Below are 19947 nucleotides of genomic sequence, written 5' to 3'. Positions count from 1 at the left end.
AAGGACATGAAGGAGTAAGGCTACAACACTTGAAGATCCTTTGCTCAACTTCACAGATTTATTCCGGAGTCAAAGGGGCTGTAAGTAAGAATCGGGGTGATTACACTGGGAGCACGTTTTCTAATCAAAATGCTGGATGCGTCAAAATCAGCTAAGCCCCTATAGGAATTGAGCGCCACTGCTTTACAAAAGGAAAATAATACACACCAGGGAAAACACTTAGATAATGGAAGTGTTTTGCTTTTATCTACATGTAGGGATGTCGGAACATCCATGTACTTTCTGCTAATGGATAGAGCAAGTATGTCAATATAATTGCTATTGTGGAAGGAAGCCAAAGCAAACCCCAGGTCTCTCAAAGAGACGGAAATCTCTTTTGCACTTAAAATCTCTTGGTACAGGTGTCTCTTGGGAAATGGACTTTAGAGTTCTCTTTACCCACAGATACGGATGGGGAAGATACTCAGTTCAGTTCACATTTAAAGGAGAAGCTACATAATTCGCATTTTCTGAAGCAATAAGCAAATCGAAACGCAGCCGTCCTGCAAAAGGCGCATTTCTCTGCATTTTGCAGTGCAGGGAACTCCTGTCAAAGAATGTGTACAAAAAACTCCACACATGTTAACATGTGCATATAAAAGCTGAGGCGATTTCAATCTGTTTTAGTGTTCTAACTTTTGTATGTTTTAAAGTAGGGCTGTAATTTTTTTCTTGATTTTGTTGATTTATCTTTTTTGGTAAACTGCTTTGAGGTGTTGTTGTTTTTTTTAAAAAATATAAATCAAGCAGTGTATGAATGTTATGAAATAAATAAACATATTAGGGGAAACAGAGGTACCTCGGGTTAAGTACTTAATTCGTTCCAGAGGTCCGTTCTTAACCTGAAACTGTTCTTAACCTGAAGCACCACTTTAGCTAATGGGGCCTCCCGCTGCCGCCGTGCCGCCGGAGCATGATTTCTGTTCTCATCCTGAAGCAAAGTTCTTTACTCGAGGTAATATTTCTGCGTTAGAGGAGTCTGTAACCTCAAGCGTTTGTACCCTGAAGCGTATGTAACCCGAAGTACCACTGCACAACAATGCATTATATGAAGGGAAATGGCTTGCCCAAATGTGAACCTGTGACCTGGTGCCCCAAACCACACATTTTTGGGCACCGCGATCTCATGCAACACACGCGTCCTGCCATGATCTTGTGTGTTTTTGAGCGCATGGCCCCTGGAATCGGGATGTCCTGGACAGTTGACGGGTATGTGCCAATTAGATCACCAACTGGAAACCAGCTGGGGAAAATGATCCCAAAATCAGGATACGTACAGAATGCAGGGGAAACACAATACAACGCCGGCTAAACTTCTCATCCGCATGCATCACTCAGCTCAGAGTACTGGTACAACTCTAGGGCAGTTCAAAAAGCCATATAATCTACTTTCATTACTGGAGTCAGTGACTTGGGGCTAAAAGACCAAGCTGCATCCATGTCTGCTTTGGGTTGACCTTGTCACAGTGCCTCATCGAGGTAATGAGGACATCTGAGATATGCCCAGTAGCACAGCATTTCCCTCTCGCTAGCAGCTGATTCAGAGCACTGCAGCATGTTTTTGTCTGGTCGCTTTATGCAGCTACGATCACATTACGCTTGCCCTGCTTTCTTTAAGTTGCCTGCCTGTGAAAGTGCCAGAGTGTGCAGCTGTGTGCCATTTTTGAAACTCAGGAAGATCACAGACCCTGGATAGTTTCAGTCCCTTGTAATATTCAAGGCTTGTTGCAGATCGTTGGTAGAGCACATATTGGTAGAGGATATGTTTGTTGTGGTTGGTTTTAGTGTTTCTGTTGTAAGTCAGTTTGGGTCACTTTCATGAGTAAAGCGACAAGAGTTAATAATACAGGCACCTCCCCAATTGCTGCTGCAGCCAATCAGAAGCCGCGGAAGCCCCATCGGACGTTCGGCTTTCAAAAATAGTTCACAAACCGGAACAGTCGCTTCCGGAATTGCAGCGTTCAGGAGCCAAAACGTTCAAGAACAAAGCTGTTCGAAAACCCAAGTACGGCTGTATTTTCTCTCTCTCTGGCAGCCTTGGCATGCTGGCTGGGGTTGATGGGAGTTATAGTTCCTAAACACCCAGAAAGTACCGGGTTGGTGAAGCCTGCTGTATGGATAAGAGCAGTGCGTTTTTTTCTGGGGGGACACATACGCCTACATTTTGTGAATCTAAGTTTGGCCTCATCAAGTGGCAGTATTTCAATATGAGTAGGAAAATGAGAGTACCTGGAGGAGTAATTGAATATAACATTATAAAATTTCGAAGGAAGAGGCCAGGGTCATCCCATCTTAGACCTCTTGGCACCAACCCAAAAGCAGGCAACTTCAGTCAGCATCCATGAAGATCCCAGGGGAGACATCCTGCCTCTCTCCACCTGGCCAAGGGCAGGGCCTGATGGGCCTCATAAGGACTGCTGCTGCCACCCAGGAAGACTCCCCTGCTTGAGTGCCTGAGGGCCCCGCTCCTGCCTCTCTCCGCCTGGCCTAGGCCAGGCTTCCTCAACCTCGGCCCTCCAGATGTTTTTGGCTTACAACTCCCATGATCCCTAGCTAGCAGGACCAGCGGTCAGGAATGATGGGAATTGTAGTCTCAAAACATCTGGAGGGCCGAGGTTGAGGAAGCCTGGCCTAGGGCGAGGCTTGACAGGATCTTAATAGCTGCTGCTGCCCAGGAGGACTGGGGTATTTTGGGAAAAGTTTTACTGGGAGTTGCTGCTGTTGCTGATTTTCATCTTTATTTTAATTTTTTAATCTGATTTTAATCTGCTGTTGCTGATTTTGTGTCTTTATTTTTATGTGGAAATTGTTCGGTTTGGTTATATAGTTTTTGATGTGTTTTATTTATTTTTATGACTACTTTGCTATGTTTGTAATTATGTAAATCTTTTCATATTGTAAGCTGCCTTGAGCACTGTTTTAACTGTGGAAAGACGGCATACAAATAAAATGATGGTGATGATGATGATGATGATGATGATGAGGATGATGAGAGTAGCTGGGGAAATCCAGCTAGATGGGTGGGGTATAAATAATATATTATTATTATTATTATTATTATTATTATTATTATTATTATTATGGTTGTGGGGCTAACTGAGTACATGGTGAAGCCTGCTAAAGAAATCACCCAGCACCCGGAGCAGGGCAACAACTCCCAAACGGTGGCTGCCACGGCCATGAACACTCTGTCATTACGCTCCCGCACCATCTTCACCGTGACCATTGAGCAGAAAATGAGGAGTAGTAAACACCATTTTGCATTCCAAGCTGCACTTTGTAGACCTTGCTGGTTCACAAAGGCAAAGCAAGACCAAAGCAGTAGGTCGAACAGCTCTTACTGTCAGGAAGTACTGTCAGGTGTTGGACTGCGGGAAGGGATTAGCATCAAGGAAGCATTCCTATGCCTGGGGAATGTCATCAGCGCTCTTGAGGAGGAAATCAATAAGGGCAATGATAGGGGCTGCAAGTTAACACGCCTTTTGCAAGATTCCTTGGGAGGCAATAACCACACCTTGATGTTTGCATGTGTGAGCCCAGCAGCTTTGAACTTCGAAGATACTTTGAATACCCTTCGCTATCCTGATAGGGCCAAAAAAATAAAGAACAAGCCGATAGTGAATATTGACCCTCAAGCAGCAGAGTTGTGATTTGGAAGAGGTTCTCGGCGATGAACAAGTAGATTTGAAGGACAGCTTTGACCCTGAAGATCCTCCTTCAGAAACCAGAGGAAGCACTTCTTCCAAAACACCACCTACCAGAGAGAATCATGGCTCCATGAGTTCGAGGGGAGAAAATACTAAATGCTACATCTTTTCTGCACAGGCCTGATTTCCTCCATAGGCTGGTTCAAAGCTAAACACCTGACTGGAGCCAGCTGGGTGGATTCGGGATTCTCAGCTTCATCCAGCCAGGTCTCAGAAATAATAGCCAGGTTGGCAGCCACATATTCTTTCAGAATTCAATGGCAGATTGATGATGTTCCAGCAACCTGACATTGATAAGCAGCAGCTGAATGAAGACGGACAGCTGGTCAAGGTGGAGGGAAAGCTGTTCCCTGCTTCAAGGTCTATTTCTACCTGCCCTAGGGGGTGGGGCCCACATTTACTCTGAACATGTCAAAAATGTTTTTAAATGTTTAAAATACTTGTTAATCTATGGCATGGGTCAGCAAACTAAGGCCCACGGGCTGGATCAGGCCCAACTGCCTTCTGGATCCTGCCAGTAGGCGGTCTGGGAATTGCCACGTGGATCGCCAGCACGCACATTCTTTCCCTCTCCCTCACACGGCGGTGCCAGCAGCGCCTCCTCACTCCCTCCTCCTGGCTTCTCCCCGCCCTGCCTAGAGGAGGAAGGGGGCTGGGCTTTGTTGGTGCCAGCAGCAGGAGCGCTCAAGCAGCCACCATTTTAAGCAGCCCCTCTCTGGAGCCCCTTCGCACACTGCTCATCGTCCCTCCGCCACCGTTAGCAAGACACAGGTAAGCAGCCAGGGGGCTTGTGGGGCTCTTGCATCATTTCGCCCCCCAAAATATAGTCCCGCCCCCCACAAGGTCTGAGGGACAGTGGACCGGCCCCCTGCTGAAAACGTTTGCTGATCCCTGATCTATGGTGTTTTAAATGTTTTTCTTGTTTTGTTTTGTGTGTTTTTTTTTGCTGCTGTGGGCGGGATGGACATTTGTTAGAGCTGGGGATTAGTTTAGTTTTAGTATAAATGTAATTCTTATTATTTCAATTTATTGTCTTGTTGATTTGCTGTATAGTTTTATTTTGTTTTAAAGGGGAGAGGGTATGAGTCATAGGGTGCAGAGATTGTGTGAATGAGCTTAGTGCTTAGCTTATATTTTTAGCTGCTATTTTGTTAAGTTTTTTAAAATTATTTTTATTGCAACTGTTTTATTGATAATCTGTTAATTATTGTATACGATGTATGCTGTATTCACGATGTGCTATTATGTTTTATTATGTTATGGTTATTTCTTGGTTGTAAGCCACTTTGAGATTCATTTGACTGAAAAGCGGCATAGAAATACAATAGTCAATCAATCAATCAATCAATCAGTACCCCTAAACATTTTTTTTAGAAAAAAAAAAAGCACTGGCTAAGAGTATTCATTTTGAGCACATGGATTTCCTCTATTTAACGTGACTGGTTTCCTGATTTGCATTTGGTGACTTTGTTTATGTGTTTTAAAAATTATTTGGGTACAATTTTTGCATTGCATTTAATGATAATTATATGCCTCCCCCTGGTGCTTGTTTTTTTAAGTCCCAGCATGCACTTCTCTGCCCCCTTTATTTTCTGCTCTTGTCATCTCATCCCCCAACACATTTAATTTTCCATTCAAAGGAAGGAGGACAAGCCCAGCATTTTCAAACTGGCGAAGTTGCCTGCTAAGATCTGAAGAGCTGTGTATAATTAAGGCTTCTTATGGGAAAGAAATATTGGCCAATTTACATCTAGCTACTGTAACTCAAGAGGAGGTCATAGGCAGAAGAACTCCCCCTATCCTGCATTCATTTCCCTCCTACTCGATCTAGCAAGAACAATTATGCAGCTGTTCCCAGACTGCATACTTGTGTAGGCTGCACACAGCACAAAAATGATGGTGTCTGCTTATTCTACAGGCTTATCCATACCTTTTGCCCTCGCTTTCTAGGCACAGGTCTGCCCCAAGAAAAACAAATAATCATAATCATAATTTTATCATTTATATCCAGCCCATCTGACTGGGTTTCCCCTGGCACTCTGGGTGGCTTACAGCTTATAAAAAAATAATAATAAAACATCAAACATTAAAAAACAAAGTATCTTATACAGACTATAAATAAACTAATAAGTCAATAGAAACTAACAACACCAACAACAAACAATTTACAATTATACCCAAATTAAAAGAAATGCCAACCCCAGCTAAACATTTAACCAACTCCAACCCAACGAAAGCAAAACAGAGGAACCAAAATTAAAAACGTTTAAAATATTTTGAAACATTTTAGCAAGTTTCCCCAGCACAGGAGTTGTTCCAGCAACGTCCCTCTGGCCTCCCAGAGCCTCTTTTGGTTGTTCAATGCGAGTGTGGGCCCTGCCCCCTAGGCCAGGTGGAAATGGGTCTTGCAGCAAGGAGCAGTCTTCCTTCCAGCACTCACAGCAGCCACACACACATTGCTTTCCCTGTGAAAACCTGTTCTTTACTGCTGAATCGGAGCAAACACCAATCTACAGAAAGCCCGAATTCCCATTTGCTCCAAGGAACTAGTACATCTCACACAGTGACATATGAATGCTTTAAATATCGGCACTCTGCTCCTCCAGATTTTACTGTGTTTGTTTTGGATTAAAATCCTGGTTTGTGAGCAATGGTTCGCACAAGCCGCAGTTTGTCATTTTCAGATAGAACAGCAAACTGTGGTTTGTTTCAGATTGCAAATGGAAGCTACTGATTTCCTCCCTCCATGTGCAAAGGAAAGGGAAAGAGGAAGGGGAAGCACATGGCCCTGCAACTAGCTGCAACTCATGCATGTAATGATAAACTGTGGGTTGTTGCTCTTCACCATGTACACCATGTCCCAAACCTTTCACAGACACTCAGTCATAGATTGTGGGTCTACCTGTTGTTAGATCAACATTTAGAAATCTTCTGGTACGACCATATTTTTCTGTGTATAAGACAATATTTTTATTTTTTCCTTAGGAAAATTGCGGTGATCCAGTAACACCCCCAAAAAAACTCAACAACTCTGGGCAATCTCCCCCCCCCCAAAAAAAATTAACCAGGGCTCGTCTTATACATGGGGATGTGTTATACATGAGAAAATATGGTTGTTTAAAAGAAAGAAAAAGAAAACAGTAGCAGTAATTTTTAACCCCTCACATATATTACCTAGGTCAAACCTTTGTTGTTTCCAGTATGTCACTATCTTAGGATATTTCCAATAAACATGGAGCAAGTTTGCCTCTCCTTCCATGGGGAAACAGAGACATAGTTGTCAACTTACAGATTTGAAAATAAGGGACCAGCAGCCTTGAAAAAAAGGGACCAGCAGCCAAAATAAGGGGCCTGCAGCCTCACCTGTTCCAGGCACTCCAGTCTTCCTGTCCTTCCTGCCTCCTCTAGTCAAACTCATGCTGGTAGCTCTGAGAACACTGTCCAACCAACTTTGTAACCAGAAGTTCAACTGAATAGAATCTGAATCACATCCACCACAAGGCCTATGCCGCCTCAACTTAAGATGGCTCCCCGGCCTGGCTTTGCACTGCAAAGTTTGCAGCAGCACGTGCAACAAAATGGTGTCCAGCATTCAAAAACCTCCTCAGCTTGCATTAACTAGCCACACACAAGGCATGCAAGCTCCACCCCCCAGTCGTTCTTAGACTTCTTATTGGGTGAGCAACACAGCCAAGCAACACAGTTGGAGCCTCCCTCCTCCCTGGCCGGCAGGGAGGGAAGGAGAGGAGCTGCTTCCTTTGAAATTTAAGGGACATCATTTAAGGGACATCCATCAATAAGGGACAGCAGCGGGACATGGCGCTGGAATAAGGGACTGTCCCTTCAAATAAGGGACACTTGACAGCTATGAACAGAGAGCAGTGAGACGAAATACGTATTTTGGCCTTGCATAGAAATTAGAAGCCGTACAATAAGGTACCATACTGACAGTCAAACTTGATATTAATGGTAAACACATGAAAACAGTTGACACACATACTCTGAAATTTTAAATAGCCACTGTGTGGGGATGGTGGGTGGGATTCGCACCTGTGGCACACAGGGAGAGAATATTTTACCCTTTCCTCCAGTCATGACCATGATGAAAATTGGCACACTCAAAGATATTGGCCCCAGGAAGCAAGATGTGATTGGCATCAACTGAATAGTCAGTGGTTAAACCAGATTGTGATGCTGCAGTAAAACAGTCAAATCACATTCTGTCTGCAAGAAATTACATTCAAAGCCATTTTCTTTTGCAACGGGGGAATATAACTTAATGAACAGCCATCACTGTAGATTCATTCATATTAGGTGTGCATTAAATATTGTCTCTGTCATCTGAATCGTGTGTCCCTGTCCTCTCCCACTTCCTTGATATGACTCACTATGCTTAGCAAGCAAACACATTTCCAGATTCTAAAACCGAGGCCTGTTCTGCTGGCCAAGCAACCTGCTCTGGTTACTAGCAGCACAGCATGCCTTTTGATAAGGCAAGCAAAAATACCCCTCTCCCCCCCTTCCTTCCTAATGCAAAGGATTGCTGACACCATACATATAAGACGAAACCAGGTGGATTCTACAATACAGAAATACACGTTCAGAGCACAGAATAACTTGTTCTCACATTAAGTCAGTTTCTGCAGCCACACATTTATTTGCAAAGAGAGCTCTTGATCATCTTGTTTACATTTGCAGAGCAGTGGACAAGATACCATATTAAGACACACAGTCATAAAAACAAGCAAATCAAACTGTTTGGTCAATTTACCTACAAAATCAAAAAACCTGGTGGCAAAAAAACAAGCCCCAATACCACTTGCCTTAAGCACAAGTTGTAGTTTTTGAAACCTCTGTAGTTACTAGCTGTGAGAACTCTGCTTTCAGTTCATTCAGAACTAGCCCTCTTCAGCTGTGGCTGAGGATTGTGAAGGGGACATAGTTGTCCCGCTTTTACTTACGACATCCCTATTTTCATTGGAGACATGTTGGAGGGTATGGAGTTAGCTGACCCCCAAGCCTTCTGAAGGCAATCCTGTATAGGGAAGGTTTTTTAAATGTTTTATTATGTTTTTACATATGTTGGAAGCTGCCCAGAGTAGCCGGGGCAACCCAGTAAGATGTGTGGGGTATAAAAAGTAAAATGATCATTATGGAATGAGACATCCCTAATTTCATCAGAGAAATGTTGGAGGATATTCCTGGTGCAGCAGACCAAAGTGTTTGGCAGGTCTCGGTTCAAATCTCTGCTAAGCCATGGAGGAAATTGGGTGGCCTGGGGAAAGTCGCTCTTCCTTAGCCTCCCAAATTGGTATTCCAAAAGTGGGCATTGCTCCATGACATGTCCACAAAACAAAACGGTTCTGCGATGGCTTTAAACTATGCTACGTGGAAAAGGATAAAAACTTGTACTGTTGGATCTGGAGTGCGGCAAGGGAATGGGCTTAGCTTTGCTATGCTTGTTTTGAAACTGAAGTGAAGTTATGTCTCCCGCCCCAACATTGGATTAATGTTTATTGCTTCCCACCTCCGTTTCTGTCGCCCTTTTGCAGTTAGGAAGTGACACAAGTAAGTTACAAGAGGATGCTTATTTCTGGTCCCATTCCCAGACATTCCGCTCCAAGTGCTCCAAAGGACAGATTTGGACACTGCCATTTTGACAGAATTAGTCACTTTGCATGCTCTCACCAGTTTGTCACCCAATATGCTTTCATACATATATAATTATTAATAGCATTCCTCCCCCAGAAGCACGAAGTTAGATTTTTAAAAATACGTCAGATAAGAAACCTTAATAGATCTATTATGCAAAGCTTCAAGCAAAGAAAAACATTTTTAAAACCCCACATAACCTCTGCAGCAAATGTCCAACAACAGCTATGCAAGAACGTGGCTGGTTTTGGAGGGGGAAATCAGACTAAAACACTCTGACTGTTTGCAGCCTTGCTGCGCCTGAACTGACAGGACTGAACATTTGGCTTAGAATTGTTCTGCTTTTCTCATCCGCCTCCTTTGAAAGCCGAGGCTGTGAACTAGACTTCAGGACAGTGTGGTAAATATAATTCTGGCACTTACCCACAGCTATCCCTTCGCAGTCTGACATCATGTGAAAAGAAGTTTCCTTTAATGCTTCTCAGGGAAAAAAACCGCAGGGAAAAATAATAGCACCAATGCAGAACTCGTTCCTCCGTCAGGGCAAGCAGAAGAAATGTTAGCTAAAGAGAAATAGTTCTTTCTCTCTCTCTTCTTCTCTCTCTTCTTCTCAACTGTACCCAAGGAGTTTACACAGCAACCAGTTCTGGCTCTGCCTTCTCATTATGGGATGTAAAGATAAGAATGTGCTTTTGTGCCAAAAGAGCACGCTATTGGTGGATAAATTTGTTGACATCCCTCCCCTTCGAACAGCTTCCTCTTTAATGTCACTGTGGCACATTACAGGCTCGAAAAGGCCATGGAATATTTATGAAAAAGGCTTTTAAGAACTACGCTGGGAATCCAGGCTCAAGTGCCCACTGAAATAATTATGATGTGGAGAAGCTTGTAACTGGGTCTTGTTTCCAGGGCATTCCTGGTTGCATAACATGTGACTAATATTCATGTACTTGAGAGAAACTGAAAGCAGGTCTCTCTCCTCTCCCCCCCCCCCCCTCAATGTACATAGGTGTGGGAAAACCTTGTCAGCTAAGGGCCAGGCAGATTATTTCTGGGAAGCATACAAGCAGAACATGGAGGCAATTGCCAAAATCCAGCCCCAGTAACTAGTATTCAGAAAAAACCCCAGCAACAAGCGCTCCATGAATTAGTTTGATTTTCCTTTAAAGTCATCTAAGCCAGTGATCACCACTGAATATTGCAGGATCAGATCCCTTAAGCTAGTTAAATGTGGTGCAGAGAAGCATGCTGTCTATTGCTCATTGGCTACACTGGTGACATGAAGTGACGGAGAAGACGGAGAAGACTTAATAGATTGTTGTTATATTCTGTTGGAAGCTGCCCAGAGTGGCTGGGGAAACCCAGCCAGATGGGCTGGGTATAAAGTCAACTTCAGCCTACCAGCTCCACCTTGCAGCTGAAAATGAGATCCACATGGAACCTTCCAAAGCGGCAGGGACTGTGGAAGACACACTGTCAAACAGTCCAGATAAGCCATTCAGGTCAGTGGGCTACTCATGAGTAAATTGTCATTGCAGCATCTTTATGGCAAAAGACCCATCAGACATAGGATATCGTTCCAAAACCCTTCACTGCACGGGGTAAACAGGTCTCAATATGTGTGGACATAACTTTCAAAGAATCATAGAGTCGTCGTGTTGTAAGGGACCCGAAGTGTCAAAGTGTTGGTCCTGACCTTTAAAGCCCTAAATGGCCTCGGTCCAGTATACCTGAAGGAGCGTCTCCACCCCCATCGTTCTGCCCGTACACTGAGGTCCAGTGCCTAGGGCCTTCTGGCGGTTCCCTCACTGTGAGAAGTGAGGTTACAGGGAACCAGGTCTTCTTGGTGTTGGCACCCGCCCTGTGGAACACCATCCCACCAGATGTCAAAGAGGGGGGAAAACAACCAGACTTTTAGAAGACATCTGAAGGCAGCCCTGTTTAGGGAAGCTTTTAATGACTGATGTCATTAACCCAGCCAGATGGGTGGGGTAATAATAATAATAATAATAATGATAATTACTTCTCTTTAGTATAAATGGTTCAATTGGCAGGGAAGTGTTGCACTTCAGTGCATTTTATCTGCCACTTGATGTCTGCTTAATAGATTGTTGTTATATTCTGTTGGAAGCCGCCCAGAGTGGCTGGGGAAACCCAGCCAGATGGGCTGGGTATAAAAAATAAATTATTCTTATTATTATCTCATCCAACCCCCTGAAATGAAGGAATCTCAGCTAAAGCATCCATGACAGGTGGCCATCCAACCTCTGCTTAAAAACCTCCAAGGAAGGAGAGTCCACAACTTCCCAAGGGAGTCTGTTCCACTGGCAAACAGCTCTCACTGTCAGAAAGTTCTTCCTGATGGTTAGTAGGAATTTCCTTTCTTGTAAAAGTCTGGGGGGTTCCTGGTTTAAAGAAAAGGAGGCAGGGGTATAGCGGCAGTATCATCATTACATACCATATCATGGTCCTTTCCTTCCGCCCTGCCTAAGGTAACAGAGCTGCATAAAGTAATTATACTAATGCAAGTTTGATGCAAGATTTCCACTGATGGACTGCACCACATCCTTGGCTCTCATTTGAAAGCTGGAGTAATATTGTGCCTGGGAGTAATCGTACTTCACTGACCTAGAACGAGGGATGAATTGTTCTCGCTCAGCCTGCATTTATCTTTCCCAACAGAGGGCACCCAGAGTGATTGCTTTTGTTAATGAAGTCTTGCCTGATTATGGCGTGTGTAATTTTCTGTTTGATTGAAGTATGCGCTCAAATGTGCAGCCCTGTAGGAGCCACTATCTTGCCCAATCAGAAACACCACATGCTTAAAATTTTATATATATATATATATTCTGATTTATGCAAGTTCAGTTGCCCCCCCCCCCCCCGCAGCTACTTCTTTCCCAGGTCAAGGGAGAAGATGTTAGCTCTGCTGGGAGTCGCTAGACCAGATAGCAAATCAAAAGAAAGTGGAGAGGGAAATAAAAGATGGCATGTGCTTGGGTCTTTTTCTCTTTATATGTGTTTATAAGGAGCGCTCAGAGATATACAGTGGTACCTCTGGTTAAGAACTTAATTCGTTCTGGAGGTCCGTTCTTAACCTGAAACTGTTCTTAACCTGAGGTACCACTTTAGCTAATGGGGCCTCCCACTGCCGCTGCCGCACAATTTCTGTTCTCATCCTGAAGCAAAGTTCTTAACCCGAGGTACTATTTCTGGGTTAGCGGAGTCTGTAACCTGAAGCATCTGTAACCCGAGGTACCACTGTAAAGAACAAGAGTAGTTAATATACCATTCCTAGGCAGTTGTTAATACAGTGGTACCCCGGGTTACAGACGCTTCAGGTTATAGACGCTTCGGGTTACAAACTCCGCTAACCAGGAAGTGGTTGCTCCAGGTTAAGAACTTTGCCCCAGGATAAGAACAGAAATCACGCGCCAGTGGCGCAGCGGCAGCAGGAAGCCCCATTAGCGAAAGCATGCCTCAGGTTAAGAACCGTTTCAGGTTAAGAACGGACCTCTGGAATGAATTAAGTTCTTAACCCGAGTACCACTGTATATGTAAAAGCATGTGCACCAAATAGCTGTGTGTTGTGAGACATTAGTGTGTTGGCTGCAGTGTGTTGGTGTGTTGCATGAATGCTTCCCATGCTCCTCCGGGGGCTGGAAAGGGGTTAGTTTAACCTCCAGTTTGCTAATGATGCATGTCTAAAAAGTGTGTCACCAAAGGTTGGAAAGCTCTGCTCTTAGCACGGCACCCATTTCCCTTATGTCCTAAAGTCCTTTCATTCTTACATCACCACACTTACACGGTGGTTACGTTCCAGTGCCCCAGGTGCACATGTGAAAATCGCTTAAGTGGGGAACACCTTCTAACCATCCTTTAAACACGCTCTCTCTCCAATCTAGACCTATAATACTGTATCCAAAAATATCCACAACTAGAATTGTGGGGCTGGCATTGAGGCTGAAGGACATGCAGGAAAGCTGCTGCTGCGCTACCCTGCAATCTGGGTGGGGAAGCTGAGCAGCCTAAACCATTGGCGTCACAATGGGGGAACAGGGGTGGGTGGTGCGTCCCGGGTTCCACATCTGGGAGGGTGGCAAGAAGGTGCCGTCGCAGCCGCATGTGGGGGATCCTCCGTTCGCGGCTGCAGCTGCGAGCAAATGATCCTGGCACCATCCGTACAGCGCTGCACCGCCGGCAAACCGCTATGTACAGCACATGTGTGACGTCGCTATGTACAGTGCATGCGTCATACATAGCGACACCGCACATGCGCCCTACATAGCGATGCCCTGCCCTGGGTGTCACAACGCCTTCGTTTGCCCCTGGCCTAAACCAGTGGCGTAGCGTGGGTTGTCAGCACCCGGGGCAAGGCAAGTAATTTGCGGCCCCTAACCCAGGGCAAGGCAAGTAATTTGCGGGCCCCCCCCCCCGCTGCACTGTCCCTCCCCCAGATAGTCCCTCACTCTCTCTGCACTGCACCGCACCGCACCGCACGCCTGGCACCTCCCCTCCACAGTGGGCGGCGACCCGGCGGCTCGGATCGGATTCGCACAGCCAGCACTGCAGTGAGAGAGAGTGAGCCAGGTAGGGGCAGAGAGCTGCGAGTGCGAGCGCGCCCCCCAGATGTTGCGCCCGGTGCGGCCGGCCCCCCCTGCACCCCCCACACTACGCCACTGGCCTAAACAAAGCCCTGCTCCACTTCTGGTCTCTTTGGGGCTTACTCTGCCCTCAATGATGTCCTCTTCGAGCTCCAGGGAGGGTCTCCTCCAGATTTGAATCACAGCCACACGTGAGTCGATCACACGTAAGGAGCGGTTGGGGGATGCCTGTATTTAATGACCTGCAAGGAGTGCAAAATTTGGTCTGATTCAACAGATCATTCCTGTGACATTTGATTCATCAGTTTAAATGCTTGTATCCCTCCTTTCCATGCCCTTGAGTTTGCTACCAGTCTAAAAAGACACAAGGCAAGCTGGTACAAATTCTGTTTCCTGCTACAAACTAGAAAGATTATTAATGGAGAAAATATATCATTTACTCGCTGAATACTGTTTCCATACGCCAACATAAAAGGAAGGTTGCTTGGGCTGGGGGCTGTGCTTAGGGGGATCATGCCCTCACTTTATTTTTGAGCTGTTGTCTTAAGAATCTGAAAGCATAACAAATATCCCACCAGCAGCAGAAAGGGGAGCTGACTGTTGTTTTGCTACTGCAAAATCAGGGCATTAGATATGCTAGAGTTGCAGAGGGGCTAGGTGGGGGGGGGCACATTCTCAATTTTGCTTTTCAGGACCAAGCTCATAGCTTAAGAATAAGACACGGGACTATTTTGCATCCATTCCTCTGATGTCTCCTGCTTAAGGGAAGATAATCTTTCATCTCTACACCCGCCCCCACGACAACAATTCAGTAGTGCGGGGTTTAACTGTGCCAGTTCAAAGGGAGGAACAGGAGAAATCCTAGCCACCTCGAGGAATGGCTATATCTCACCAGTCATATGGCTGGATCACAAATAAAATGTTTCATGCTTTTCTAAGTGGGTTGATATGCTGCGAAATAAACTAAGATCTAAGGCTTAGAAGTGGATTTTTCTTTTGAAAAGGAACAAGTGAATCAGCTGAGAGGTGTGGGGGGCATTTATTTATTTATCTACGGTTCATTGTTCTGTCTGATGTGGAATTACATCATACAGACAGAAACATCGATGCAGGCTGGACTTCAAAAGGGGAGTTTACTTTCCCATTGAAGCTAGGTTTTTTTTTTTTAGTGATTATAGCTGCTGCTCCCACAGATGAGTTGAATGATGCTAATTGTTTGCCGCTGAGTGAAAGCTCACCTATGTTATTTGACTTTCATACAACAAACATAGATCCATTGAGCAAGGGACTAGTATGCCAGATTTCCTTATACAATTAAAACTGATCCATGGATTGGGACAAGGACCTGTCCTTTTGAACTTCGTTAAGCATAAGGCCCAGTGATGGGTGGCCCAAATTAAAAACCATCAGTGAACAATTAACACAAGCATTGTGTTTTCTTTGTTTTCTGTTTCTTTGCCCACCAGGCTTCTACCATGTGTGTTCCCCATAACCACAGCTGGATCACTGCTGGTTTTAACATATGCAGTACTTTACAGCTCATGACCCCAATATCTTCTGGAATGCCTCTCCCTATATGAACATACCTGCCCCCTCAGATCATCACCTGAGACCCTTCTCCTGGTCCCCTCTCCGAAGAAGGCTTAGCAGGCAATAACAAGAGAGAGGGAAGTTTCAGTAGTGGCTCCCCATTTGTGGAATGTGCTCCCCAGCAAGGCCTGTCTGGCACTTTCATTGACATATTTTCAGCACCAGGGGAAGATGTATGTCCCCCCCCCCCCCCGGCTTTTGATAGACTGAGATTATGTTGTTCTGTTATTAGTGTGCTGCTTGCCAAAAAAAAAAAAAAAAAAACATTTCAAAAACAGACTGTGTTATGTACTGAGTTGAATAGGATCCAAAAGGCAGCAGTCTGATTGGTCCTAGAACAATAGGATTCAGAATGCAGCAGTCTGATTGGTCCTAGAACAATGCAGCAGTATGATTGCTCCGCAGGAGCCACCCAATCCAGCTCCAGGTGGAAGTGAATCCGCAACCTGATTGGCCCACGGAAGAATCCCGGAATTAGCCAATCCATTGTGTAAATAATGTATATAAAGCAGATATTTTGGGGGAACTTTCATTCCTCACTACTATGAGCTGAATAAAGAGCATGAAATCCACACTCGACTCCGAGTATATTTGAGACTGTTGCACATAGCAAATAACATGGGTTCAAGGGAGACGACAAATAAAATAGGGGCAATGGTGAAACCCTGCTTTGTGCCCCATCAGAGAAGAAAAGAGTCAGAATGAGCATGATTGACCCAAATCACTGCCTTCATAGGGCTATTTAATTTAGAAATAAGATTTAGCAGTGTGTCCACAAGCAGGCTCATCAGGTGAGGCCATTCAAGGCAGTCAAAGGCTTCACAAGTGACCAGTGTTATGAGTGCCCAGGGGTTTTTAGTGCATCTGCTATGATGTATAATATTTAACCACCTTCAGATAGATTGTCCCATTTATCTGCCCTCCTTGTCCGGATTGACATATTCTGCAATATGTCTGTTATGGTGAGCAGCGAATATAGCAGTGAATATCTTTTAGTCCTGGGTGAGCAGGGAGATGGATCCATGGAGGCAGCTACAGCCCCTCACCCCAAAACAGCAACAACATCAGGCACTCCAACAGATGCTTCATGCAAGATGGCAAATTTCCAATGGGAACGAGGTCTGCAGTGGAGACTGGCCCATTGGGGCAATAGGGCACTGCCACCACCGAGCTTGTTATGTACTGAAGTTCTCACCCTGGGCCAGCAGGGGGATACTGTAGATAGTTTTCACTCAGGTCCACGTCAGTTATTTTAGGTGGGAAACCCTGGGTTGTTGTTGCAACCATGTTGACAGCCGGCTGCCTATAAAAGCAGGCCGGCTGAGCTGTTTGCTGTTCAGTTCTGTTCCAGCTTACAAAATAAAGAGCTGCTTTGGAGAAATCGCTGTGTCGTCTGCCATGTCTACCCACTATTCAACAGAGCTCAGTCTATGCTCAGTCAGCCCCAAATTGCCCATTTACTTGTAACTTGTTTAGAGGACAGCACTGCCCATCAGCACCCTCCTCCTTGCTCTTGCAGAACTCAGCAACGAGGAGCATGGGGGAAATGCTAGGATTAGTTGCTTATTAGTTGCTTATTATCATTGGCTCGAGCCAACTAATCCTAGCATTGGTGACAGCAGCCACGAAATTAAAGGATGCCTGCTTCTTGGGAGAAAACCAATGACAAACCTAGACAGCATGTTAAAAAGGAGAGACATCACCTTGCCGACAAAGGTCCGTATAGTTAAAGCTATGGTTTTCCCAGTAGTGATGTATGGAAGTGAGAGCTGGACCATAAAGAAGGCTGATCGCCAAAGAATTGATGCTTTTGAATTATGGTGCTGGAGGAGACTCTTGAGAGTCCCATGGACTGCAAGAAGATCAAATGCATCCATTCTTAAGGAAATCAGCCCTGAGTGCTCACTGGAAGGACAGATCGTGAAGCTGAGGCTCCAATACTTTGGCCACCTCATGAGAAGAGAAGACTCCCTGGAAAATGATGTTGATGTTGGGAAAGATGGAGGGCACAAGGAGAAGGGGACGACAGAGGACGAGATGGTTGGACAGTGTTCTCGAAGCTACCAGCATGAGTTTGACCAAACTGCGGGAGGCAGTGGAAGACAGGAGTGCCTGGCGTGCTCTGGTCCATGGGGTCATGAAGAGTCGGACACGACTAAACGACTAAACAACAACAACATCATTGGATCTGGCTCTGGATGTTGTTGGGCTTCACCAACGATGGTGCCCCCTGCCTTCTGCCCTGCCTATAGACGCCAGCCCCCACTGCAACTCTGCAGGGCATCTTGCTCACCTTTCCCAAATGTTCCACAAAGCAGCCTGAGTGGGCAGGGAGCTGAGGCCAGGAAAAGAATCAATAACCTCCCAAGACGGCTTGGATCTGCAAGGTTAACTGATGAAGGGCTCAAGAGCAAGCGATTCCCTAGAGGAATTAAGGAAAGGCAGCGTTATGCTTTCAGCTGTCGTAAGCCATAGCTGTTGGCTATAGACCATGAGTGTTTCAGGAGCTAATTGCTGATGACTGAGTGAGGATTTCCATTCTGTAATAGAAAGGAGGCAAGATGCAGCACCCTGCATTATGGGCTCAAAGCTGAGAAATTAAAATGTGTATTACTAATAGGAACACAGCACACCTTGGAGTAACATGAAGCAGAGTTCCTTTCAGGGGAGGCAGCAGTAGTCTACTGAATTAGAATGATGATCTGTGGCACCAAATCAAACAAGTCAATATACAACCCGCTGAACTTCATGTTATTGTCATTTTTTTTAAAAAAAGCAGTTTTATTCAGCAAGCTAGCTTTATGCTCCCAAATGACAAAGAATCCCCCCTTCTTCAATGTGTTGATACTGAATTGCAATAATCACAAGTTTTTTTTTGTTGTTTTGTTTTTAATGTACAGGAATAATAAAAGCCTGTAAGGTACTCAATGCTAATTTAACCCAAGCCTTTGCCCATCCCCCCTCCACATTTCTGCTTTTAAAAAGGTCCTAAAACTGCCCAGTCTCTAATGAAGTGACAGCCTGAGTAAAGCTGAATGAATTTAGAATCCATTTCATGTGGGGTCCCAGCAGTGAGCATTCAATACAATTAACTGATGGCAACTGTAAAAACCCACAATGGAGGAGAAGGTCAAACGGGCATTATTAATCAAGCTCACTGTTGCGAAGTGGCTACCTGCCTCTTAACAGTCTGGACAGCCACTATACCTCTTAATTATCCTGCACATTACCCCATTGGCACCAAACAGTCTGTCCTCATTATTATTATTACTTATTTTGCTCGGAGCCTGTCTCCTGTCCCTGCTTTTGTTAAACCTTAGTGGAACAACAGGAGGCAGGGAGGATTGGGCTGACGATCACATCCCGGAAGATATTACCAATTAGATTGAGAGTTGGAGAAAGAAAAAAAAAAAAACATTGCTTGCAAGAGTTCCAAGTCCCAAGATATCAGGCTCGCATCAGAGTTTTTATACAGTGGTACCTCAGTTGTCGAATGCAATCTGTTCCAGAAGACCGTTCTTACTCTGAAACATTTGACAACCGAGGTGCAAAGGGCAATTGGCAAAGTCAATGGAGAAAATTGGGGGGGGGGGACACAGCGGAAGCCATTCGACTTCTGAAGCGCGTTCAAAAACGGAAGCATTTACTTCTGGGTTTTCGGTGTTCGAAAACCGAAATGTTCGGCTTCTGAGACGCTCAAAAACCGAGGTACCACTGTACTAACATTCTAGGGCAGAGCTTTCCAAACTTTTCATGTTGGTGACACACTTTTTAGATATGCATCATTTCGTGGCACAGTAATTCAGTTTTGCATCATTTCACGACACAGTAATTCAGTTTTACTAGCAAACCGGAGGTAAAACTAACCCCTTTCCAGCTCCAGGAGCAAGAAGAAATTCCGACGAAAGAAGAATGGCAAACAAAATTAATGGATTACGCAGAATTAGATAAAATGACATGAAGGATTCAAAACCTGCGGGACCAGAGATTCACAGAAGATTGGAAGAAATATACGAATTATTTGAGGAGCAACTGTAATCAACAAATTACGCTAGTAGGACTACAAGATGTTTTGTAAGGAGAAATGTATGAAACATTGCAAAGTAGAGAAAGAATAGCGATATCTGATTTATAGGTGGTACATGACACCAGTCAAGCTTGCAAAAATGTATCATATGTCTGATAACAAATGCTGGAAATGTAAAGAAGCAGAAGGTACCTTTTTTCACCTTTGGTGGACGTGCCCAAGGATTAAGGCTTTCTGGGAAATGATTTATAATGAATTGAAAAAAATATTTAAATACACATTTAGAAAGATCCCAGAAGCCTTTCTCCTGGGTATGGTAAACCAACAG

At 44.7% G+C, this 19947-nt stretch overlaps 1 protein-coding gene across 3 annotated transcripts in view; it reads right to left on the bottom strand.

Moving 5' to 3' along the window:
* EML1 (EMAP like 1) overlaps positions 1-10230 on the bottom strand; it is a 132595-nt gene extending 122365 nt beyond the window's left edge. The window contains exon 1 of one of the 3 annotated variants that reach the window (XM_083435348.1): positions 9822-10230. In XM_083435348.1, the coding sequence (XP_083291474.1) occupies positions 9822-9852 (31 nt within the window). In that variant the 5' untranslated portion in view covers positions 9853-10230. The remainder of the gene's footprint in view (positions 1-9821) is intronic. The other 2 variants (XM_083435347.1, XM_083435344.1) reach the window with 2 other exon arrangements.
* Positions 10231-19947: the final 9717 nt, after the last annotated feature.

The sequence above is a fragment of the Podarcis tiliguerta genome, assembly GCF_965153285.1.
Source record: "Podarcis tiliguerta genome assembly, chromosome: 1".
NCBI classification, from domain to species: domain Eukaryota; kingdom Metazoa; phylum Chordata; class Lepidosauria; order Squamata; family Lacertidae; genus Podarcis; species Podarcis tiliguerta.
The sequence above is the reverse complement of the archived record's forward strand: the minus strand, read 5'-3'. Positions and strand labels throughout refer to the sequence as shown.